The 27,183-nt window shown below is 41.1% G+C and overlaps 1 protein-coding gene across 3 annotated transcripts in view; it reads left to right on the forward strand.

Annotated features, from left to right (window-relative positions):
* Positions 1-25,495, forward strand: part of PDE8A (phosphodiesterase 8A) — a 176,042-nt gene extending 150,547 nt beyond the window's left edge. For all 3 annotated transcript variants that reach the window (XM_072148324.1, XM_072148322.1, XM_072148321.1), the window contains exons 14-22: positions 6,779-6,943; positions 9,076-9,124; positions 9,232-9,367; positions 16,696-16,894; positions 17,923-18,140; positions 20,682-20,814; positions 22,317-22,484; positions 23,243-23,372; positions 25,014-25,495. In XM_072148324.1, the coding sequence (XP_072004425.1) occupies positions 6,779-6,943; positions 9,076-9,124; positions 9,232-9,367; positions 16,696-16,894; positions 17,923-18,140; positions 20,682-20,814; positions 22,317-22,484; positions 23,243-23,372; positions 25,014-25,120 (1,305 nt within the window). In that variant the 3' untranslated portion in view covers positions 25,121-25,495. The remainder of the gene's footprint in view (positions 1-6,778; positions 6,944-9,075; positions 9,125-9,231; positions 9,368-16,695; positions 16,895-17,922; positions 18,141-20,681; positions 20,815-22,316; positions 22,485-23,242; positions 23,373-25,013) is intronic.
* The last annotated feature ends 1,688 nt before the right edge of the window (positions 25,496-27,183 follow it).

Raw genomic sequence — 27,183 nt, forward strand, 5'->3', positions numbered from 1 at the left:
TTGGAAGCAGAATTTTCTCAGTCCCATAGCTTTGTTTTTATTTAAAGAGCAGTGTGGGGGGGTTGTTTTTTTTGGGGGTGTATGATTAATAGATCTGCCATTTACAATGCTGTAATACTTAAGACTGGTGCTTAGTGCTCACATTCCCGATGCTGGGGCACTGCACTGCGGATTTGCTCAGTGGCTCTGGTGTCTTGGCAAACCCTTTCACAACCACTTTCAGAAAAAGTGGCCGAAAACTGATAAAAACTTAGGAAATAGGTCTTATTACATGCCAAAAAACTGGTGGACAAGGCATAGTAAATGTCTCCCCAGGTGTTTATTTTGTACTTTTTGTATGAGAAACTTGGAAACCTGAGTATTTCAATATTTTTATCCTATTACGGCACTAAGAATAAATTACCTGTTCTGCGCCATTATCGAGCAACGCGGAGCAGGAAGAGTTTTAAGGACAAATTTAATTCCTATTTACAATGTGTACGTAAGGAAAATATTTCCTGCAAGTCATCTCTCATTTGTGTACACGTTGCACATTGTCTGAAAGCTCTCTATTTGATTATTTAAGAATCTCAAGAATGTTCTAATTTACCACTATTATAGAGTCTCACTGACATTCCCCTACTGGATCCCCCTTCAACCTCTGAGAACAAAAGACTCAAGCACAAACTTTGATCTCTTGATGCTGCTGTCACACACACAGTTTTTACATTTTATTCACTGCACTAAAAGTTCTGTTTCTTGCAGGGTAATGGGTGATAAACCCAGACCTGTACAGATCTGTATTAGCTTCACACCAACCCAAACATATCCAGGCTCCAGTGCTCATAAGAGCATGGCTGACTGTAGAGAAGTTTGGTGATGTTTTACAGATTTTCTATTTGTGATTGTTTTCTTGTTTCTGCTGGGATTCATCCATGTGAATCATGGCTATTAGATGTTAAGGAAAGGTTGGACATGTTGGATTCCAATATGCCCACTCCTTTTCATGTAAGCTCCTTTCCTCCTATTTATAAACTTTCACATTCATGTTCAGGAAACTTGAGTTTTATATTTGTCCGCAGAGCAAATTTGGATGTTGATAGTATACAATATACGGTAGTAAACATAAATATCCTGAACTATTGGTAAGTAGCCGCAGTCAACATGATTAGCCTTCTTACCAAGGTGTCAGTAAATTCAAAGAAACCTGCTTTCCTGTATACTATGAGTAGAATGTTTTCTCATTTTACCCTTTTGGATATTTTTTTCCCTGCAATAAAAAGGTTAGAAACTATAATGACATCACTGTTTCTATGTGACATAAAAGTAGTATTATGTATCTGTAGATTGCACTTCACGTCACATAAGTAAACATCTTCTTCTTAAATGGTTGGTTCTTGTATTTCTGTGGTTTGTTGCGTACTTCTTTATTCTTTGCAGATGAAAACATTTCCAAGCGATTCAGCATTGTCTTAGCATTTTGTATGTCTGTGCGATGCCCCCTGCTGGTCATAAATTGTGCTTAATACACTTTTTCAGTCACACATATCAGACAATAAGCTAAACCTTCCCCAGCAAGCACAGAAGAATCTTAAAGAATCTTCATTTGAAGTCCTAGCAGTATTCCTTAGATCAGGAATAGAACAGACATTTAAAGGAAATTTTCTTAATTTTTTTTTTTAATTTATTATATATTTGTGGTGCCTGAGTTGGTCCATTTTACTATGACTCTATCAAAATTGTCGCCAACTCCACAACCCTGCTTCTTACCCGTTCCTACAGGTCCTCAGTGGCAATATTTCAATACACAATGGAGGAAATTCATTAACACACTTGCGCCACAATTCTGGTGGTTTCACGCTCCCAAAAACTGTGCAAAATGCCTAGAAACCTCTACAAAATACCTCTTTTCTGAGAAGGCCACCCCTTATCCAGGCTAGATGTTTTGAGATTAATTTTAAGTTTCATTGCTTACTGTCCATCTCTATTTAGAAAACTACCTCCTAGAGCCACTTTTCAATGCAATTTGTGGTTGTCTTAAAGGAAATCTACCACCAGGATGAAGGAGTATAAACCAAGCACACTGACATACTGTTGTGTGTCCCCACTGGTAGGCTTCTGAACTGATCTTCTTTTAGCTTCTTATGGCTTGTTTGTTTTGTTTTTGTTTTGTTTTTTACAAAAAAGGCTTTCAAAATTATGCAAATAAGCCTGAGGGGCACTGGGCTCCATAGATGTTATTGGAGGCTGTGTCCCCTCAGGCTCATTTGCATAAGACATTAAGCCTTTTTTTTCTTAAAAACATGGCCATTAGAAGCTTAAAGAAGAGCTTTTTCTGCCATAGGGGCACACACCAGTATGTCAGTGTGTTTGGTTTACAGTCCTTGTTTCTGGTGGTAGATGTCCTTTAAAGAAATCGAAATCCACCATGGACACTTACTCATAGATCCAGGCACTGTGGCTGTGGTAATCTTTTTATGTGTTGTCCGTGTCCTCATTCACTCTAAAATCAACTTTTAAGATTTATGCTAATGATCCTGAAGGGCTCCTGGGGGTGTTACAAGGGCCTCTCAGTGCTGCAGTTTCTCCACCCCCTACCGCTGTGTGCTATAACTACAGTACTTCTGGTGCAATGAGATTACATCGGGTAGAGGGAGGAGAAAGTGCTGAGGGAGCAGAGGAGGAGGGGTCCAGAAAGGTTCTGGGAGGCGTTACTAGAACCCCTCCATGCTCTGGCATTATAGGCTGTTATGATGTCTCACCCTCACCCCCTGCTCCCTCAGCACTTCCCTCTTCATCTGCCTGATATAATCTCCATGCAGCAGAGGAAGTTACAGCATACAGTAGCAGGGGGAAGTGGTAATGCACACTGTAACCAGCTGTGTAGCTGCTGCACGAAGAGGGTCTGGTAACACCCTCTAGAGCTCTTCTTGCTTTTTTTGTGTTTTTAATTCATTTTCAAAGAGATTTTTTTTTTATGTGCAAACAAAACAGATGAAAAGGACTCAGAGTGCAATAAGCTTTGATACATCTCCATAGACATGTATGGTACAATGGGTCAGAGTCATAAACACACGCAGGACATCTTTTTTGGCTGCAAAAAGTATATTTCAATGTCTGCTTAACTATTTTGCGTGTCAAGTCTGCAGAAAGTGCTAGTAGGCAATCTAAGACCTTGCAAAGGATAAAAGGATGGGGTCATAGCACAAATGCCAGAGGCTTCATCTGAACCTGACCTTCTCTGAATGTTTTCCATTAATTTCAGCATTATACATCAGGCGTTCAGACAGCAGTGTTCCCTTGGATATGTGCTCAAATTCAGCCTAATCCCTTGTGACTTCATAGCTTACCCCTTCAGGCTTATTTAACAATGTGTCCTTATGATATGAGTTTGATGGAAACGTCTTAGAAATCAGACTGAACCTGAATAAGCCAGATTTAGGTTTTCAAACTTGCGTATCAAACTCCTCAGTTTCTCAAACTCTGACTCCAACACCACCAAAATTCACAGTTCAAACCTGAGATCAGATATTCCCTCCCAATGCCTTTTTCCTCTGATCTGTAGTATAGGAGATTCACTTCTGAGCATGTACGTAAAGTGCATCATACATTCAACTAAAAGCCAGTAGCTGATGGGTCACATGCAGCCTGTGAAGCCTCGAGCTGCGTCCTGCACCTTGGTGACCAATGAGCGCTTCCATTACTAATTGAAGTGTTCATTACTGCATGAGGCTGGGTAGAGGTGAGTGCCGCTGAGAAGTCTTCTCTGCTTCTGGGTCCTCTCCTGCTGCTACACTCTGTGTCCTGACACTGGTTGCATGTGCCAGTAATTAGGAATATTTAAAGAATAGGAGTTAAGGAGTATTTACAGAAACCCCAAAAGTAGTTAGTACCTGTACTTCTCCCGGTTCTGCTCCTGGCACAGTTCTGCTCTGGCTTTGGGGAGGAGTAAAGAAGCCAAGATAGGATAGGATTTATTTATTTTGTCTCCTCTGGGGGCCTCCAGTATTAGTAGTTGTCTACTCTGGTGCTCTCCAGTATTATTATAGTCTTATCTGAGATCTGCGCTATTTTTGCTTAATTGACTACCATATTAGATTACTGTAATTGTATTTTTGCTGTACTGTGGCTGTTGGTGCTGGTTACTGCTGCACCTTAAAGTTGAGCAATGTGTCCAGGATCGCCTGGATCATCTGAAAAAAACATTATAAAAAGCAGGCCGAAGCGCAGGGAAAAGATGTCCGGTGCTCCGTGCTGCTAATTATGCAGACCTCCCACACCTCCTTCTCCCATGCTGGAGAGGGAGCTGACATGGTGTAGGAGGCATGAATAATTAGCAGTCCCGAGCGCCAGACAGGTGTCAAGATTAAAAAAAGGCAAGCACCAGGATCAAGAGGACTATAGGTAAGTATTTTTAGCTTAATGTTACAGTACTTTAGTGACAGATTTCTTTTTAAGTTGGATTTGTTACTTATCACAGAAAATAATAGTGCTGCAGCTTCTTATCCTGATTCTCCAAAGGAAAAAAATAAGGGATATTTTCTCCTGTGTTGAAAGCAGAAAACCTTACCTTTATTATTGCCTTCAGTATCGGCCAGTAAATGCCCTGCCTCCTCAGACACCACAGCCTTCTAAGCACCCTATTTGAGCCTTTTTTTTTTTTAAGCTAATAAAAGGTCCCTATTTTTCTGGAATCCCACAGAAGCCTATGTGGAGAACTTTTTCTTTTCTAGTATCAAATTATCTTCACGTTCTACAGTAACCCAATTGTTTTTCAGATCTTTGGTGTCCTATTCAGCAAAGGGCAGACATGGACAATATGTCTTCTGTGCCGTAATGTTAATTGGGGAATGATGGAAAATGTTAATTGGATTGGAAAAAATACTCTTCTCCAGGATTAAAGTTTTATGTTAATAGCTTAGCCGTTCAGTTTTTCTGAGATATTATTTAGGCTCAAGCACCCACACTGGTTATTGTTGGAGAACAGCTACTTACCGTATATACTCAAGTATAAGCCGACCGTGTATAAGCCGAGACCCCCTAATTTTACCACCAAAAACTGGGAAAACATATTATCTAGAGTATAAGCCAAGGGTGGGAAATGCATTGGTCACAGCTTCCCAGTATATAGCCAGCCAGCCCCCTGTAGTATACAGCCAGCCGGCCCCCATGTAGTATATTGGGCAGCACCTTGGCTGAGTGAGTAGCACTTCTGCCTTGCAGCACTGGGGTCCTGGGTTCGAATCCCACCCAGGTTAACATCTGCAAAGAGTTGTATGTTCTCTCCGTGTTTGCGTGGGTTTCCTCTGGGTGCTCCAGTTTCCTCCCACACTCCAAAACATACTGTTAGGTTGTTTAGATTGTGAGCCCCATGGGGACAGGGACCCATTTGACATGCTTTGTGCAGCGCTGCGTAATCTGTAGGCGCTATATAAATAAAGAATTATTATTATTATACAGCCAGCCAGCCCACACACAAAAAAAACACTTACATACTCACAGTCCTGATGCCCGGCACAGCTACCCAATGTTCCGGTCCCCGCGGCTCCTCTTGTTACTTCTTCTTGCTGTATTAGACGGCAGAGACGCGTCCACGCGATCTGCTGGCCGGCGCATACTATGATGTCATCAGCGGCGACACTGCCGCATCATAGTGTGCACCAGCCTGCAGATCGCGTGGACGCGTCTCTGCCGGCTAATTCAGCAAGGAGAAGAAACAAGAGGAGCCGTGATTTTTTTGTGCTGAAAAACTCTGCTTATACACGAATATATATACGGTAATCTGATATATAGATACATAGATAAATATATTTGTAGAGGGCTCTAGTAGAAACCTTTTTTTAAAAAGTAAAATATAAAAGCTTGGATCACTTTAAATGGATCAATAAGATGATGCTTAAAGGGGTTGTCCGAGTTCTTGAAAAAAAGCTAAAAGTGGCCGGGACAGGGCTGCTTAAAAAAAATAAAGTCCTACTTACCTTCCGGTATCCAGCGCTGCTGTCACTCCGGTCCGGGCGCCATGTAAACTAACATGGCCGCCGGAGCAGCGCTGGACTCCGTTCCGGCTGGACCCGACAACCTTCCGGCCCCCATACACAATGCCGTGTATAGGGACGGATAGGCGTGCCCGGCCACGGACGGCCGGAAGCTGAATCCAGCGCTGCTCCGGCGGCCATGTTTGTTTACATGGCGCCCGGACCGGAGTGACAGCAGCGCTGGATACCGGAGGGCACCGGAAGGTAAGTACATCTTTATTTTTTTTAAGCAGCCCTGTCCCGGCCACTTTTAGCTTTTTTTCAAGAACTCGGACAACCCCTTTAAACTAACAGTGAATTATCCAATTTGCATGTTATTGTTGGATCATAATGAGACAGTAACAAGACTTGTTAACAGTACAGGCGGTCCCCTTACAGGCGACTTACAGGCGATCCCTAGTTACAAACGGACCTCTGGTAAATAGAGCTACAAAACAGCTCTAACAGTCATAAATGATGTCTGTAATTAAGCTTTAGTGTTAATCCTGCTTAATCAACCCAACATTTTTAAAATCCAATTGTCACAGAGACCAAAAAAATTTTGGTTGGGGTTACAATAATAAAATATACAGTTCTGACTTGCATATAAATTCAACCTAAGAACAAACCTGCAGAAATGTAACCCAGGCACTTGTACGTAACCCGGGCACTGCCTGTAAGATGTGGGAAAATAATGGTCTCAATAATAGGCGCACTGTGTTTCTTTACAATGTTGCAGAATACTTATGGTGTCATTTCCTAAATTTATAGTTTATTTTCCATAGGTAATAAACATCATCAATGCTGCACAAGAAAACAGCCCTATGCCAGTAGCAGAAGCTCTGGACCGAGTTCTGGAGATCTTAAGAACCACAGAATTGTATTCTCCGCAGCTCGGAACCAAAGATGAGGATCCTCACACCAACGACTTGGTTGGAGGATTGATGACTGTAAGTGTTCTTTCCTATACATGGTCACATTCCGACAAAAAAATAGGTTATGTAAATACATTATTGTGTAAAGTAAACGGGATATTTGATTGTTACCAAGTTCAGATCAAGGTAATATTTTAAATTTTGTCTTTATTAGATAAAAATTATTTTATTTTATACATTTATTTTAATACATTTCAAAAATGAGCATTGTATAAATGTATATTTACATAGAACTTTGTTCCGCTATGGGTTAACAGATTGGCAGTCATGTTATTTCCGTGCCACTGCCAGCATCCAGGAAGGGTTTGGAGAAAGTTTTTTGACATGAAGACAGCTGTGTCTTGCCCACATCCTCTCGGTGCGGCTTCCCTTGTTAGAGGTTATTCTTCTGATAAAATGTTCTGCTCAGGGAATAAGGGCTGAGAAAGCATACCTGTTTCCAAGAGACAAGAGTGACTGCGTAAGAATATAGTAGTCATTGAAGGTTCTGGACCTTGTACAAGAGAATTAAAGCTGAACTTCACCCTGAAGATTCCCTTATTGAACATGATAAAATACTTTGTAAATTGTAATCTCAAGACACAATGTTTTTGGAAATACCCGGATATCCAAGTTCAACTTTACTTATCTATGACAAAGATCTGGATTACAAACAAATTTCAAATAAATACATCAAGAAACACAAAGGGAAATTAAGCAGGTATTACTATCTGGGCATTCACATTTAATTTATCTGTAAAATCTACCTGTGTGAAGATAATTTCCCATAAATGTGGCTATGTTGTCCCTTAGAAACAAGATAGCTGTCCTCGGATACAACCACTTCTCGCACCCTGGCAGCGGTGGCCAGATATGTGCTATTGAGCTTTGCCAGACCACCTTGACACCATTGGAATGTTGTGGGAGAAGCAAGTAACTCTCATCCATGCAAAAATAATTTCTTTCTTTGTGCAATCTCTCCAGCAGCGGTGGTCATACCCAAGGACAACAATCTTGTTTCTATGGGACACCATGGCTATATTTAATATAGTATTATTATGAACTCCTATTGGCAGGCTTACTGCCTGCCTCCTCCTTCCCCTGGCATTCAGCAATTCCTGTGCATGCACTCATTCGGCTAATTTGCATAATAGTAAAAGACTTTTTTTTTTTTTAGCTAAACAAGGGTGTAAAAAACTAAAAGGGCAGATCTTGACTGAAGGGCACACACCAGCATGTCATTGTGCTTGGTTTATATTACTGGATGCTAGTGATAGATTTCCTTTAACCCGTCAGTAGAACTCACGTGCTTATCCTCTTTCACAGGTATCAGAACTGTTCTTCTTAAGTGCATGAACATGTTTTTTAGAAATATGTAAATTAGCCAGAGGCATTCAGGTTTACATAACCTCAGCTGTCTTTTCATTTATGCACACCCCGAAAATGTGTGAGCTTTTTGCACGCTCTTCAGGAGGGACCAAGCGGGACTATGACAGTGCGGGGAGTGTATAAATGAAAAGACGGCAGAGCCGAGAGGGGTTCATGTTACGTAAGCCTGAGCACCTTCGCCTTAATTGCATATTTTTAAAAAACTCCTTTTCCTAAAAATGGTGCAGTTCCTGCGCATAATAAAAAGCATTCCAATGAAAGGGAGTGAGCATGTGAGTTATACTATTCTGATGTCTTTTAAGGGATTTTCCAGCATTTTAAATATTGACCGTTCTCTGAGATATGTATTCGATCAAGGAATCCAATACCCCGCACCCTCACAGTTCCGCTGATATCTGCCTCTGTAAAGCCAGAAGTAGACAGCTCCATTTACTTGAAGGAGATCTGAGCTACCATTTAAAGGAATTTGTATGGCAACCTGCCTTTTAAAGGCACAACCTCTATTTTGTCGGTCTGCTACTGATAAGTGATGACTGTGGATGATGGAAAGTGGATAGTGAGATGCATGACTATTCCTTCATACAGCAATTCCATTAAAATATTGTCTTCTCATAATTGCTGGGACCACAAGCAATCAGGGATTTGTACTTACCCAATAAATATGTTGTAAGTAGAGGGAGCAAAAAACACAAAATGTTACTAACTATGAAAAGCAAAGATTGTACCTTTCATATCCATCTCTGAACTGAATTGATAATCTAATTTTGATGTTTTTTTAGGATGGCTTAAGAAGACTTTCAGGGAATGAGTATATCCTCTCAGCAAAACGTAAGTTCAGAACTCTTTGGTGTATGCACTTTTATATTGTGTGGGGGAGCTCTATCAGTGTGTGCTTTAATATCCATTGCTCTTCTGTTACCTTCTTATCCAAGCAGAAGTCCATCCGTCTTCTGGGCATTTAATCTCATCTCTCTCCCTTACTGACATCCCGCCTCGGATAGCTCAAGCAATGGAGAATGAAGAGGACTGGGAATTTGATATCTTTGAATTAGAGGCTGCCACTCATAAAAGGTACCGCTTCTATATTATCTCTCTGCCCCAATCTCAAGTTTTATGAACACAGATAAATTCCTCGTAATCTGGGAGTAGCAGAAATGACATTTTAGAACATTGGATGATCATAGAAAAGTATATGTATTAGCCATTAATCTTGGCAACTTTATTCTACATTCAGTGTAGTCCAGTGGATGATAGCAACCCATTCCTCTATACCTACTATGCAAAAACTGAATGTTAAGACTGAGTATTACACTTATGCATGGGTCAGATAGACTTTGCCAATTAAGTCTGCCATGCAGGCGTGTGGAGACTTACTGCCATTGACTCTCCACTAGGGGATTCTGGGAAATATGTAAATACATTTGCATGGATGGGAAAAATAAAGCCATGCCCCCTTATCATCAACCATTACTTTCAAGAAACCCAAGTATATGATGTGGGATTAAAGAAAACTGGTTTAGCTGAGTTAGAGGCTACACTGCATTGAAGAGATGCAATCAGGTCTGTCTACAGTGGGAATCTGTTCCTTCTGGAATAGATATGCTGGTTTGGCTTTAAAGTCATGCTTGATGGTAATGGGGCTGTTTTAGGGGCTGCATACACACGATGTATGCCCGCCGTACCGTAGTACAGCGGGCATACATCGGCGCCGGGGAGAGAATGAGGGGGAGAGCGCTTCTCACCCCCGCCCTTCTCCATAGGAATACACAGCGCACGGTGACATATTTGCGTGTGCTGCACTGTACCGCTCCCGTAAGGCGCTGCAAGGCCGTTGAACTGTACGGGGGACGTATATGCGCCGGCCGTGTATACATACCCCATACATTCGTGTAAATGTAGCCTTACAAGGTAGAAAAAGAAGCATGGTTTTTCTTGTCCCATGCTGGAAAATTTATTTGTAGAATTCCCACACTTTTGCATAGGCAATGTAAAGTAAAGCAGCTGAAACTGTCACGAGTGACATCTCCCAGTGACCCCCTGCATATTGGGAGCCACTGAAACCAGGAGCCAGAGCAGGGCAAGAACTTTTTTTCCCTGCCCCGAATCACGGTTTCCACAGTTCCTGGAAAACTCTATTCTAGTTGCTATACCAATACCATAAATAGATCCTGCAGAAGAGTAGGTCTGTTTTTGGTAGAAAGTAACCATCTTTTGTTTTGTCATGCCCTTCTGTGCCTATTTTTCTCAACTTGGCAGCAACTGTCAGTTATAGCTTCCACAAAACCCTATGTAATATAAAAGCCTTTTCTGTATCAGTTACTTAACAGAGCTTGGTATCATCCACGAATTTTGAGATTCTATACTGTAAATCCTCTGATGTTAATTAAAAAATATATAAAAGAAGAGAACCCAATGCTCACGAATGTGGCACCCCACTGTGAGCCTAACTGAGGAAATACCATTAATGATGCCTTATACAGGCAGTTCCCAACTTAAAGGGGTATTCCAGGAATCAGCATAATTCATAAACAAATGGGTACTCAAAATATAAGCTAATATGTAATTGGTTGTTATTTAAAATTTTGCTCTCCTTAGCAGAAAATGCTGGTGACATAGACTGTAATGAAAAATTTAAATGCTACTGGCCCTTTAATCAGTCCGTTAATTTCCTCCGCGCGGTCCTTTGCAGAGCATACATAGGACAGAAAATGGCCACTGTTTGGCTGTAGTCGGTTGGTTGCAGTGCATCCAGTATAGCCAGTGTTGTGGTGATGGCAGTTACACATCATTACTATGGTAACAGAGCAAGAAAGTCTGTGATATCATCACCGGGAGCAGAGGATAAGAGGGAGGAGGAGTTACTAAGAACTAAAGGATCATGGAACTTGTAGTTTCCAGTGGCGGCCATCTTAGTGATAACTCCACCTACTTTAGAGAGGACATACATTTTTTAAATCATAAAATCAAACTATTTAAGCTTCATTTTGTGACTAATGACATAGAGTATTGTTGTATTCATGTATTTATATCATCATGGGTTTTTGTGTCAGACGTTCATATTTCCGGAATACCCCTTTAAGGACACCCAACCTACTGACCTCTCTCCCTAATGTGACCTCTGGTGAAGCTCTCTGGATGTTTTACTTTATTCCCAGTCTGCAGTGATCCGCTGTAAGGTATCTGTAATGATGCTTTATTGATGATCCTTGGTACCATGACGAAACAGGGAGGGAGGTATAGCAGAGATGACTCTGCGTGTTATAGGTGGGATAGCAGAGCTGGAGTAAGTCATTGGGACACATTTACTTACCCGGTCCGGAGGAGACCCCCAAACTGCATTGTCCGAAGACAATGCAATGTGCCACGATTCACTTACATCGTGTGCTCGACTTGCTGAATGTGTCGCTTCCCCGTTTTGGTCCGCTGGAGTTCACCATCTTCCTCCCGGTGCATGTAAGTGCTTGGCTTGCAACACAATTTTTATGTTAAATCCCATGCTTTGTCTGATTTGTGACGGATTAAAGCTGACGCCAAAGTCCGGGGTGCGACTCAGTACCCTTTTAAATGCGCCGCAAATCGGAAATTGTCGGAATATCCGACATTTGTCCAGTCTGCGGACCCTTAGTAAATGAGCCCCACTGTGTCCCATGACTCCTATCTGTCTGGTCTTTCTTTTTCTATGTGTCATATACTAGTAGAATGTTCAGAAGTTAAACAACAGATCATGTGAAAATATAATATTTGTGTCATTCTTAAAACTTATGGCCATGACTGTAGTTGGTGGTGACATCTCGTCACTCATACATCTCATTGGAGTAGAAATAGCGACCCGAACATCCAACGACAATAGGTCAGCTGACCTTTGGCTGAGCGCGGTCCGCGCATGACATCTAACTTAGCGGCTAACAGTGTATGTATTGAGTGCACTTAGCCGCTGGCCGATGCAGGTGTTCAGTGCGCATGACATCTAACTTAGCGGCTGACAGTGTATGTATTGAGTGCAATTAGCTGCTGGCCGATGCAGGTGTTCAATGCGCCTGACATCTAACTTAGCGGCTGACAGTGTATGTATTGAGTGCAATTAGCTGCTGGCCGATGCAGGTGTTCAGTGCGCATGACATCGCTTTTAGCCGCAATTATAGTTATGCACTCACCACGCATGTCTGCGCAAAGCCTTCATGTCAGCGCACTTAGATGCCGAGAGGTATATATTTTGTGTGCATGCCATCGCACTCAGCCACTGTGCAGGTAAGTATAACTCTAAGCGCTCGGAGCCCCTTCATCTATAAGTGTGCATATTTCGATATGGCAGATAATAAACTTAATGTAAATTCTGCACATATATTGGCCAGCCCAGGAAGTACATACTGTACTTATAAAGACAGTTAAGTAGGCAGTAAGTCTTGGGTGCAAAGATACAAGCACTCCACATGGGAGCCATCCCTGTGTACAGGGATACATGCACTCCATGATGGCCAACAATATTTCCTCTATATAAAATATTAGAAAAGACCATAAGAGCATATAAGTTCTACATTATTCCCACAATTGAACTCTAAGTTACCTAAACTCCAACTTCTAAAGGGACAACTTGAGTTCTGATACAATAAAAGTAAAAGGGAGAGGCTCAAATCTGCCTTGGAAAGAGCAGCATTGAATCAACAGTTGCGTTTTTATGTACAATAAATGGATAAGAAGTGTGCAGACAAACACTGGGCTTATAGGTACGTGAGACTCCATCATGGAGGAAATAAAGGTACTCGCAGTTTCTGGGCGATAGACCAGGTCCAGACTGGGAAATATCATCAGGGAAATATTGATCGGAAGCTTCTACAATTGGAGGCTAGATGGATATATATCGTTTGAAATCCCTGAGCCCTTAGGGCCTAAATGAAGGGTTTACCGTTGCTGCATACCTATAAGCCCACCATCAGTCGAAACATGATGGTTCCACATGAGTGGTGTCTAAATGAAAACTCCTGGACGCCAGCAACAGCCGGAACATGAATCTAGCTTAATTTCCCGTCTGATTTTTTGAATAGTCCTTGAAATAAGGGGAAACATAAGGATGATTCTGGTAGTTATTTTTTGGGCAAAAAAAGAGCTGGTTTCCAGCACTCCATAAAATCCAATTCTCCTCCCTCGGAGGAAGGACGTTCTTCATCATGGTCCCGTCTTGCACCCTAATCTAGAAATATTCCAATTGTCCGCTTGGAATCTGAAAAATAGATGTTGAAAGCCAAAGGACTCTCGGATAAGGTCATTGCTACCCTACAGGCAAGTAGGAAACCTGTGACTTCTGCTATTTACTTAAAAATTTGGAAAAGATTTACCGCATTTTGTCCTGAGATCCCTAACTAGTCTTCTCCTAATATTCAGCAGATCTTTGAATTTCTCCAGACGGCCTTGTCTAAAGGTCTATTAACCTGTACATTGAGAGTCCAGGTTTTATACCTTCGCATCTTCTTTGACACTTCCCTAGATGAACTTAGATAGGTTAAGAGATTCCTAAAATCATCTGCTAGACTTAGACCTAATATACCACTTAAAACTCCACCTTGGGAACTCTCTTTAGTCCAGAACTCTCCCACAAATCAACCCTTTGAGCCTCACGAGACATCTAATATAAGAACACTAAAACACTGCATAACCACAGCTAGGAGATTAGGTTCAAGCACTATCCATTAATGAACCAGATCTAAAAATCCCGGTTGATCGTATTTCACTAATGCTTGATTTTAATTTCCTTCCCAAAGTCACATTAGACTTAAAAATATACTAGCCTCCTTTTGCCAAAATTGTAAATCATCAGAAGAGGCTAAATGGCACACCCTGAATGTAAGAATAGTGGTTTACTATCTGGAGACCACAAAAACTCAAAATTGTTTCTTCAAATCCAGGGGAAAAATAAAGGTTGAAAAAGCCTCTAAAACCACAATTGCTCTTATGATTAAACAGACCATCCATGACTTCTATACACTTCAGAATTTGGAAGTGCCGTCTAACCTAAAAGCCCATTCTATTACAGGAATAGTCACCGTCTGGGCTGAAGGAGCTGGAGCATCTCTGAAACAAAATTCAAAGCTGCCACCTGGTCCAACACTGTCGCTTGGATTTGCAATCTTCTTCTAGAGACATCCTTTGGTAGAAAAATTCTGCAGGCTGTAGTCCCTCTGTAAAAATCCTTAATCATCTGGTACATTTCCAGGTGGGGCCATCATTGGGGACGCAATGGAAAGCAAGAATTCTACTTACCGGTAATTCGAGTTTCTTTAGTCCACCATGATGTACCAGATTTTTTTCCAAACCCTATATTCTGCAATACTTTATCTATGAGGTTGTTATTGGTATGTGCTAACATGTGGTTTCAGGGGAGGGACATTTAACTTCTCATATTCCTGTCTCTGCGGAAGTGAAGGGGTCATCCTCTAGGTGGACTAAAGGAAATCAAATTACCGTTGAGTCTAATTCTTGCTTTCGTGAAAGTGTCACTAAGTAATATAAGAGCAAAGACCCATCGCTAACACCAGCGGTCGCGGGTGTTAACCTCTTGTCTGCCACCGTCCATCTTTATTGGGATCGTCGCTCCCTCAAATGTCATTGGGGGGCGGTGATTGAAATGTCCGAAAAAAGCGACTTTAACACCATTTTACATTACAAAATGTTGCACAGTTCTCAAAATGGTAGCAATGAAAACTGCGTCTCATTTCGTCAAAAACACAGCTCTGTATGAAAAAGTGATTAGCGTCAGAACATGGCAAAAAAAATTTTTTCGCACACATTTGTTTCATTTTTGAAAATGCAATAAAACCTGTATTAATTCGGTATCACCGTGTTTGTACCAAACCAAAGAATAAAGTAGCTGTGTTATTTGGAGCACAAGGTGAAAGTCGTAAAAACTGTGTCCATGTGACACACATGCTTTTTTTTCCAATTTTCCCACATTTGAAATTTGGTACATGGCATGGAATAATAAATAACATCACGCACAAAATAAGCCCTCACACAGCTCTGTACACGGAAAAATTTAAAAGTTTGTGGATTTTTGATGGTGGAGAGCGAGAAATGAGCTAAAAAGCCCTGCATCCTTTAGGGGTTAAATGGCTTTCACGCGACAGAAATCGGGGGGCGTGGCGTGATTCTGAAAAACTGCGGAATTAAAAAAATAAATTGTGTCGCAACAATAGCACTCGCATACACCGGGACGAAGCAGGTGAACTCCGGCGGACTTTAGCGCAGCAGCGACACCTAGTGGACTGTGTGCTATTCATTGAAACAATGGTCGTGCGCATGAGCACTTACACGTTTCATATGGAAGGGTTTTTATTGTTGAATATATTTGCATTATTTTTACTTCCTTTTGTAGCATTTCTTTTTTTGTCTAAGATGACTTTCCATATTATATTCTAGGGACCCTTTGCATGTTGTAAAATAAAGCAGCTATGTAGTTTTGTATTTCTGCCCCTGGGCATTCCTGGGTTTACGTCATGTTCCCTCCTCCATCCCAAATAGGTTCAGAGTTTCTAGGCATCTTTTGAGATTGATAGTATTATTATGGAAAAAATAGAATGGGAATAGAGTACCGTATATACTCGAGTATAAGCTATCCAAAATATATATTAAAGGTACCTCATTTTACCACAAAAGGCTGGGAAAACCTATTGACTTGAGTCAGCTCCCTGCCTCCCAGTATATAGCCACCCCCTGCTCCTCAGGATATAGCTAGCCACCCCCTTGCTCCCCACTATATTGTTAGCTAGCCCTCTGCCCCCTGGTATATAGTTAGCCAGCCCTCTGCCACCTGGTATATAGTTAGCCTGCCCTCTGCCCCCTGACTCCCAGTATATAGTTAGCCAGCCCCTTGACCCCCGGTAAGCCAGAAATTGTGCTGATAAAACTCGGGTTATTCTCAAGTATATGTGCTATGTGTAGTGTGGGAAAATATTGGTATGACTTTTTTTTTTCATTGGTAGATTTTTAGGTTCATTTCTACATATGGTAATTGAGATCATTGACAGATGATTGACAACACATTAGCAATATGGGGATAAAATGTTTAACAAGGACGTTTTCTATTATTCTTTATCCACTAAAAGCGGATGATAACATCTTGGATCCTGTAAATCAGTCAGCATGAGACGCTGTGATAACCTGTTGTAAGTTTGTAATGACTAAAATTAGACAGCAATAGCTGATATCTAGCCCAGTGTTGGTGCATATTTGTACTGTGTGCTAAATTCTGTTGATGTTTTAGGATATTACAAAATCCCCATTCCTGTCTAGTTCTCACCTTACATTGTATTGCTTTATTTATGCTTCTGGTTCTATATTGTGTCATATTTGTAGCACAGCCCTGTTTTGGCATCTCCTGAATGAATCCTTTTGCTCTTTCCATGCAGACCTTTAGTTTACCTTGGCCTTAAAATGTTTGCTCGGTTTGGGGTTTGTTCATTCCTAAACTGCTCAGAAGTTACTTTGAGGTCCTGGCTCCACATCATTGAGTCAAACTACCATTCAAGCAATGCATACCATAATTCAACACATTCCGCCGATGTCTTACATGCCACTGCTTACTTCCTGTGCAAAGAGAGGGTAAAGGTAAGAAAATGGATTTTTACCTGTGCAATTATATTGTATTATAGGAATTACCTTGATTTATCACAGAGTCTAAAGGTAATTTTTTATTCACATAAGATGAAAGGCCCCAGTTATCTTAAGATTTAAAAGCATGGCAGATGATGCAGCAACACAGTCTCATTACAACACATTACTTAAATACTTAAAAAATAGCTTTACTCCCATGCCGCGGTCTGTTGCAGCCATGCCCCTGTTTGTTCAAAGGGGCACAGTAACTCTCCGCCCACCCCTCCCTATGTCCCAGCGCTGTAGCCAGTGTGCCAGGTGCCCGGAAGCAGTCGGGGAGAATTTTCTGTGCACTTACCCCTCCCTCGTTCTGATGTAATCTCGCTACAGAAGTTTCAGCACACTCCTGCACAGTGTAACAGTCCGTGAATCTGCAGCAGGGAGTGGCTCTGGAAATACCCCCAGGAGCCCTCAGGCTCCTTAGCATAACTTTAAAAGTGGATTTTAGAAGGAAGGAGGCCATTGATAACAAATATTAGAAAATTACCACAGTCACAGTACCTGGATCTATGAGTAAGTGTCCCTGGTTTATCCTGATGGATTTTGATGGTTGATTTCCTTATACATTGTGTAATCATGTCCTCAATGCGTTGTAATGTTTTAATGGACAGATTCATATACTATTGGATGCATCAACCCAATCACAGCTCCATCCACCCACACAGCCCAATAGGCACTGGATTGTTTAGGCTGCTGCTGTGTATCATCCTGCCCAAACAGAAATTACAGATATCACAGAGACATTCTGTAAACAGAGAGCAACTCTAACTGCATGGGATCCTCATAACTGTAAAATGTAATAATGTAATATTCCAAAAAAGACAGTGCGTATAAGCTGCTGCAAATCCTCTTTGTGCAGTTTCCTATCAGCGTTATATTGTAATATACGTCTATGTATTTAGCAGCTTTATTCGTGATGTTTTCTTTCACAGATGCATAATATTTGTAATTCACTTTATTGATGCTGATTTATAACTGTTTAGCAAAGCTTGGACCAGATTGATGAAGTTGCTGCTCTAATTGCTGCCACTGTTCATGATGTGGATCATCCTGGGAGAACGAATTCATTCCTGTGCAATGCTGGGAGTGAACTAGCCATTTTGTACAATGATACGGCAGTGTTAGAGAGCCACCACGCAGCACTGGCATTCCAGCTGACAACCAGAGATGACAAGTGCAATATCTTCAAAAACATGGAAAGGTAACTGGATCCCTCCACCACTAAGACTGTCAGGGGAATACGTCAGGGCTGTCCACTATCACCTGCAGTTTTTGCTCTGGCCATGGAATCCCTGGCAGTGGCAATTAGTACTAACCACAAAAGTTCAAGGCCCTAAAGCAATACATGATACTTACAAAGTTAGCCTTTTTGCGAATGACCTACATTTCCCCATCACTAGCCCCCATTCCCCCCTCCCAAACCTGCTGTAGTTCCTTAATAGTTTCCATTTAATATCAGGACTTATTGGTCAATATGGTAAGTCAGAAGCTCTATGTTTCCACATCACTCCAAGGACACGGGAATCCCTAGTTGATTCTTTTTTTCTTCAAAATACAATTCCCTTTTTATCACTTATCTAGGAATACGTTCAATTACTCACAAATCAACATTGTTTCTCTGGAATTATGCCCCTTTTATACAACGATTCAAAACAGATAATTGATCCAAACCTTCCCTTTCCTGGCTGGATTGGATCCACACAATTAAAATGGTAACCTATTTTAGATAATTTCCCATTCCAGTAAAAACATTTAAACTCATTCATTCTCACATCTCCAAAGTTGATAACAACAAACGCCCACACATAGCACGCTCCACCATGTGCAGGAACAAACGGCTAGGTGGCCTGTCGTTTCCTTATTTTGCCCTATACTACGAAGCAGCCCAAATTGCTAAATTTGCCACTATGGCTACTTTTAAAAATGCCCCCAGGTGGATTTCTCTTGAATCCCAGATGCTCCATCCCGTATAATTGCCAAGTCTGTTCTGGATGACAGGTCCCATGCCTACCTCCTTGCAAGCCACATTATTCTCGTCACACTCTTTAAAATGCTAGCGATCCATGCGATTCCAGCAAAAGCTCCAATCCAATCCTTCTCCGTTACTATCTTTATTTAATAGCCCTCTTTCCCCCTTTGGGGTTGGAACCAGGGGTGTTCAGATGGTGGGTGGCAAAAGGTATTTACCACGTTAGGCACCTGACGTCTGGGGGAACACTTCTATCTGTTAATGAAATCATTGTTAAATTTGAGGTGTGTGTCCCCCCCCCCCCTTCGGAACACTTTAGGCTTAATCAATTACTACACTTAACGTCTGCCTAAATGATCCATTTGGTAAAGGGACTATATCCCTCTTATATTCCATTTCAATGCCTCTCCTCCGGCCAAACACTTTACTGAAATATGTGAGTGAAAAAAACATATGTTCGTGTGAAAGGGGCCTAATTAATATATTAAAGAACATCTACCACTAGGATGAAGGATTGTAAACCAAGCACAGTGACATACTGGTGTGTGCCCCCTTTTGGCAGGATCCACTCTCGTTTAAGATTCATAGGCCCCTTTTTTCTAAGAATAAAATGCCTTAAAAATTATAAAGAATAATATAAGGGGCTCCAGGCTACTTTAAAACCTATGGATCCCAAAGCCCCTCAGGCCCCTTTGCATAATTTTAAAATGATTAAAAAAAAAAAAAATCAAATAAGAAGCTAAAAGAAGATCCGATCCTGGCAGAGGGGCCACGATTTAACTGCCTAGGGTTTGCAACAATGTATCAGCATACAGGACTGTATAAGGGAATTTCTAATTATACAAGTGTCTAAGGTTCCATTCACACAACCGTATTGGGGGCTGTGATGTCTATTAAACTTGTTCACAGGGTCCCAGTGTAAACTCAAGGTGAATCATTTAGTTTTCTGGTCTAGGAGGCACATCAATCCCCTCCTCCCTGTCAACTTCTTTCCTTGCTTCTCCGACCCACACACCATTTTGGGCATGTCAGGGGAAGGGGCATGGGTGTGAACAGTGAACAGCAAACCGATGGAGACTATAGCAGGACAAAGTCTCTTAGAGGATCTGGGCGCTGGAGCGACGGTGTGGGGGGGGGGGGGATTTTTCTTAATTTGTTTTAATTAATCCCTCCCACTGTGTGTCTGCTGTACGACCAAGCCGGGTGGCCACACCACATAATGTACGTCAGGTCCTATACAGGCAGTCCCCGGGTTACGTACAAGATAGGGTCTGTAGGTTTGTTCTTAAGTTAAATTTGTATGTAAGTTGGAACTGTATACTCTATAATTGTAGCTCTAGCCAGAATTTTTTGGGTCTCTCATGATTGGATTTGAAAAATGTTGGATTGTCATAAGAACCAGGATTAACAATAAAGCTTCATTACAGGCACCTGTTATAACTGATTATTGTAGCCTAAGGCTAAAGTACAGTAAATTACTAATATCCAGAGGTCTGTTTGTAACTAGGGGTCATCTGTAAGTCGGGTGTTCTTTAGTAGGGGACCGCCTTTATTTGGCCTTATTTGCAGCACGCCCGCTCTGCTTCCTACAGAGAGGGGGGATTAGGAGCCTCTCCCTCTCCACCCAGCCATGTACATTGCCCAGGGGGCCCATAGCTAAATGTGACATGTATAATGTGTATTCTCTGTATGTTGCTTTGTTGATGTAATTTAACAGTATGTATCTAATATATTTTGTGCATTGATCTGCTTTATTTTCTGTTACCTGTACAGAAATGAATACCGCACTTTGCGGCAAGCGATTATCGACATGGTTTTAGCAACAGAAATGACGAAGCACTTTGAACATGTCAACAAGTTTGTCAACAGCATCAATAAACCATTAGCTGCGCTGGAGGAGAATGGGGTGAGACTGTTACTGTTCTATAAAATATTCCACAGTAGTTACAGCCATAAGTGCTTCTAGAAATGTATTTATGTATGAAGTGAAATAATTGGTCACACACAAGCACAGCACACACATCATTGTTACATTCATTAACTCTCACAGCTCTTCTTCATTCCAGTGCATCGTGTGGTCGGTATTCACATTACGCAGCCGACTGCTTCATGTGAATTCTGGAGAGTCAGCTTGCATCACCCACTCTCGGGCAGCAGAAGGGGAGGGTGTAATTATAGGAAGACTGAGCAGGAAGGGGCTACTGTGATACAGTAGTCCCTGAACCCAATTTACATATTTTTTCAAATTCTAATTACCGTATATACTCGAGTATAAGCAGAGTTTTTTCAGCACAAAAATTTGTGCTGAAAACCCCTTACTCGGCTTGTACTCGGGTCTACTGGGTCTTCAGGTCCTCTGGAGCTCCTCTCCGCGTCGTAATGTTGAGTACAGTGTTAATTTATTTTTTTTTTTTTTTAACTACAGGGGGCAGGAGCACTGTATGCTACAGGGGGCTGGCAGGCTATATGCTACAGGGGGCTGGCTGTATACTACAGGGTGGTGGCTGGCTATATACTGGGGGGGGGGGGCTGTGACCAATGCATTTTCCACCCCGGTGACGTCACCGAGCTCTCCGGCACACGCGCGCCTGCGCATTTTAGCACGGCCTGTTTCCCCGTGCTAAGTTGTGCAGGCGCGCGTGTGCCAGAGAGCTCGGTGACGTCACTGGCTCTCCTTTACTTCAGAATCCGGCGCGTGCATGGTGCGCCGAGTTATAAGTTAATATAACTTATAATTCTAAGATAGGGGCTTTGTTCCCTTAACAAAAATATGCTCTGGCACCAGCTCACCCTGAGCTGGTGCCATGTATATGTGTATAAACCTACCACTTTTAAGTGGTAGGTTTCCTTTAAGGACCTTTCAGTGATGCTGGAAGCATGTGATCATTCTAGGTCCTGCAGTAATAGTCATGGCAGGGAGAGAGCAGAGCAGTGCAGCACTAACAAAGTATTTCACCAAATCTCTTTTTCTTGCTTAAAGTGTCTTATATTCTGAAAAATATGGTATATGGCCTTTACATCGGCAAACCGGTCAATGGTTAATCTACTCTCCTCAATAATAATCTTAAATGACTCTTTGATACATTACTAACCCCAAACCACAGAGGTTGATGCAGAGGACGTGGTTACAACTTTTAAGAAATAATTCTCCATTCCCAATGTACCTATTTATTGTCCTCCCTCTGGTACTTCACCCTATTCACTCTTCCAGTTACTGAGGAAGCTCCTCGCCTCCTTTCTTTATCCCACCTTTATACATGCATCAGTTATTTTGTCCTCTCGCACCTTGAGATCCACTTCCCAGCTTTACTGGTCACCTCCCTAAAACATTTAAAGTCTTTCCATCGTCTTTCATGGATTTCTTGGTGTCCATAAATTTACCTCGGTTTCTTTTTTTTTTTAATTTAGGGAAACATCAGTGATGATGAGTCTGTCAAAAACATACTGACATCTCCAGAAAATCGAATACTCATAAAGAGGATGCTTATTAAGTGTGCAGATATCTCCAATCCTTGCCGAGCGTTGGAGCAATGCATTGAGTGGGCTGGCAGAATATCAGAAGAGTACTTTGCACAGGTAAGAAGGAACTTTGCACAAGGACTGTAAACATACAACAATTTGCAGTGTCAGCAGGTGTATACAGGCGGTCCCCTACTTCAGAACACTCGACTTACATACGACCCCTAGTTACAAACAGACCTCTGGATATTGGTAATTTATTGTACTTTAGTCCTAGGCTACAATAAACAGCTATATCAGTTATCACAGGTGTCTGTAATGAAGCTTTAGTGTTAATCCTGGTTCTTATGACAACCCAACATTTTTAATATCCAATTGTCACAGAGAGCAAGATAGTTCTGGCTGGGATTACAATAATAAAATATACAGTTCCGACTTGCATCCAAATTCAACTTAAGAACAAACCTACAGACCCTATCTTGTATGTAACCCGGGGACTGCCTGTAGTAATAGTCACTTCAAGTTAAAGGGCTTATCCACTTTCAGAAAATAAATTATATAAATTATTTGCTGAAACTGGTCAACCCCTTTAAATAAGTTTTAGCCACAGCATAAGGGATAAATGTCTTCTACTCCAATCGTGTCAGGATTACCCTGTATTGCTTCTGAAGATGTTTATCCCATATCCTGTGATGGAAGATAAATCATGTTAAGGGGCAAAACCCTTCACCCTTCATCTGCTAGTGCTCTTGTTATCACATCAAGAAACATTGGAAAATTGACACTTAGCACAGTTTTTTTATGTAATGTAGAACATTGCTTTATAACTAAATTTTACATATTTTTTTCTCTTGAATTATTTTTCCATTCTCTAGACAGATGAAGAGAAGCGGCAAGGTTTGCCTGTGGTAATGCCTGTGTTTGACAGGAATACGTGTAGTATTCCCAAGTCTCAGATCTCATTTGTGGATTATTTCATCACTGACATGTTTGATGCATGGGATGGTAAGATTTAACCTTTGTATTTTTATATATATATGGGGTAGAAGAATGGTATAAATAGTCTAAAAAGTAGCATTTTTTCTAATCTCGGACAGTTCCTTTAAAGCCTTGTATACTCTAGACGGTATTGCTATAAAGAGATCCTAGTCCTATGAATCCCTACAGCAGGGCCACCGTTAGGACACATTTTTATAGTGGGGAGGTTGAGCTAGTGTACTTACACCTGTCACCAGATTTTTTGCCAGTACGTATGAAATGGTATGAAATGTCCCTTTTTTCCTTCTTTTATGTTAAATATAACTTGTTAACTTCCAAAGAGGAAAATCGCTTCAAATTTGCTGAAAAAGCTATATTGGGCTCTATAACATCTAGAACCATGTTAAAAAAAAAAACATCGGCTTGTGGTTCTATTTGCTATGAAAACCGGAGATACAGGCAGTTAAATACATAGTTGGGAATAGGATATTTATCTGTAGCTTGTATTCTGCACTATGTCTTTAACTGCCCATAACTCTTGTCCTACAGCACAGAATCCTGGTTTGTAATGAAAGCTGAAATTCTCATCTTTAAAATAACAACTGAAGCATTGCTCTAGGTGCTGTGGAGGGCACAATTAAGAGGTCTTATGTGACCTTCCCCTTCAGCCTTTCGACCGGAGGCAAAAAGTGACTCTTTTTAGCTTATTTGTAAGTGATTTGACAACTTTTAACAGAAAAGGTAAAGAGAGATTTTATACCTAACCTGCCGGTGATGTTAAGCAGTGAAAATCCTGGTTACAGGTTCCCTTTAAAACTGGACATCTTATTTACCGAGCAGTATTCATAGCCTGACATAGATTAATATGCACATGGACTTTTAGTATCACTCAGAAATTTCCCATGTGTCCTTTAATGACCATGTGTCATCTGTGATCGACTCATTTTGGGGGATTTTTCAGGCACACATGGTGCTTCAGGGTGTGATGTTAACCTTGTCCTCCTAGGCTCCTGTCTGGCATAAAAATGCACTATATTCTGCATTGGCTCCTATCGGAGGGTATAGCTAGTGCATCGTCATGGAGGAAGAACGCCCTGTGTCTGTCCACGCCACCGCAGGGTACGGCCCCTTCATGCCCCTCCACCCCCATTTTATATGGAGCTGGCTCAAGGGCGGGGTGGGGAGGGTAATTCCAGGCCGCACACCAGGAATCACTAAGATTTCAGTGTACAAACTGCATTTTAATGGGAAGCAGAACTGTTTGTGAATCATAATGCAGAATACACTTTAGTTAATATCTTCAGTTTGAACAATGACCTCATGTTGTACATGTTTGACGTCCATATCTGTAAACCATGGGGAGAGATTCATCAGAAGTGTATGGTTTGCCATGATCAACTAGAACAGTTTTCCTCTCAATCTGAGCTCCGCTTTATTTTCCCATAGCATTTTCTGAGCTCAGATTGGTTGCCATGAGCAACTAGAACAGTTTTCCTCTCAATCTGAGCTCCGCTTTATTTTCCCATAGCATTTTCTGAGCTCAGATTGGTTGCCATGAGCAACTAGAACAGTTTTGCTCTCAGACATTTCTGATAAAACTCCCCCATGGTTCCTTAAAAAAAGAAAACAGAATTTTGTAATACCCTATATATATGTTTTATATTTCAGCATTTGCCGACTTGCCGAATTTAATGCAACACATGGATAACAATTTCAAATATTGGAAATCACTAGATGAAAGACAGTTGAAATCGCTCCGACCGCCCCCTGAATAGCAGATACCGGCAGCCATCACCACCTCTCAGCCACTGAAACCCTCCCTGATAAGGGATCCAGTTAGTTTTGGTTCACTCATGGTTTGCCAGAACCTACTTCTTCATCCTACAGGATGTTCATGTAACAAGGATTGTCAGGTCAAAAGATACCTCCAGTACCCTGCAGTAAACTTTGATATAAAATATATATTGAAAAAAAAAAAAATAAGCCTTTTGCATTAACTTATCTCACAAGTTAATTACACTGGATTGCTGCAATATCTGTACTGACGGGTTCTACACAATATATCGGTTAATTTTCTTCATATCTGTATGAAAACCTTGAAGATTCCTTGGATAGAAGATGTCTTCGAGGGATTTGCTCAGAAACAAAAACCACAGACTCAAACCTGCAAGTGAAGGAAAATCATCTTCGGTGTCTCACGGCTTTTAAGAGAACACTCTGCTTTTTTTTTAAAGCACTTATAGTTGTAACAATCAACACATTAAATGCACTCTTTATGAAGGAGTTTTTGATCTCTGAGAAATAGATCTGTTCTATTTTTTAATATCACGGAAGGGGCAATCATTCACCTCTGCACACTACTGATAGGGAGCTGCCTCAAGGCTGTTTAGTAGCAAATTGTATAAAAGAACACAGAACTTGATCATTAGCATCTATGATTAAAATGTTTTATTTATTTTATTAGATGTTCAATATTTTCTATGAATTTATTAAAAAAAAAATGACAAAAAAACAAACAAACCAAAAAGCCAAAGCCAACTCTAGATGCATTACAGATTCTCATGATTCCTACTCATTACTATTACTAGACCTGAAGCTTTTATTTTCATAATCCCTGAATATTACCACATCCCATCTTTGTATTGCACTGTACAACTCACGTGGATGGTGAAAGCTTTGATTTATTTCCTGGAGGATGACGCAGCGGATTCTGTGCCACAAGAGGGACAAAAAATTAGACTAATTTGGTGATGGCCCTTTCTGTTGATTTTACCCTGCGATGCCAGTGGGCGCCAGGAGTTGCTATGCAATGTGTTGGCGGGTCCACTGGCACATAGGGGGAGAGGGCGGTGAATGCCCTCTCCTCCCCCACATTTTGCAGTTTGGTTCCCTATCAGGAGTCTGCCTTATTTTCTACAATATTTCTACAATGCATTCCACAGCAAAGATGGAAGGGGGGGGGGGTAAAATATATTTAAACATTTTATAGCTTCTCTATTTTCTTTTGCAAGGGTATTCCTTTACTCCAGTTTGGAAAGGTATGTACCTTCACAGATTAAATAAGACATTCACAATAAGCACCAGTTACAATAAAGTGTATATTTTATGAATTGTCAACTGTTGGTATTTTTTATTCTTATTCATTTCTGTCTGATAATGTAACATTATGACTCTCTTTCGGACCAGTTTAGAAGATCCCCATTTTTAATATGTAGGAGATTTGTTACCACACACTTAAAGTTAGACAAGTGCTGAGTGGACAGTCAGAAACCAATCCAAATGTATAGAGAGACGCAAACAAAATAATAACAAGAGGTGTGCTGTGCCCCAATGCAAAATCTATACAGAGCCCACCCACTATAATCATTTCTAGGACTGGCCTCCGTGCATGGCTGGAAGATGCCTTAGGCTACATTATAATAATAATCTTTGTATACAGTGCCATCAAATTCCGTAGCACTTAACAAATCATAACATTCACATGTCCCCCTGTCACAAAAGCAGCTCAGCCCTGAAATAGAGTAATTTCATGGTTCATTTACTGTGTGGCATCCATTTTTCCAGATTCTCATCGACCATAGATTCTACTGGACCACTCCTATATTATCTGAACCAGGACATGTTCTACTTTAGTGCACATTGATCATACTTAATGTTAATAAAATGCGTGTGTACCTTGATTCGTTTGAAAATGCATAAGAAATTTGGAAGTTTCCGTGTACCCTACTTATATGGTGCAATGTGTGCCAGAATCAAGTAACAATTCAGCAGATATTTTTTAAAAAATGGCTAAAAGTAAGGCCTCCTGCAGATGCGTCACAGCCCCCATAGACATCTA

The sequence above is a fragment of the Engystomops pustulosus genome, chromosome 4 (genome assembly GCF_040894005.1).
Source record: "Engystomops pustulosus chromosome 4, aEngPut4.maternal, whole genome shotgun sequence".
Taxonomy (NCBI): Eukaryota; Metazoa; Chordata; class Amphibia; order Anura; family Leptodactylidae; genus Engystomops; species Engystomops pustulosus.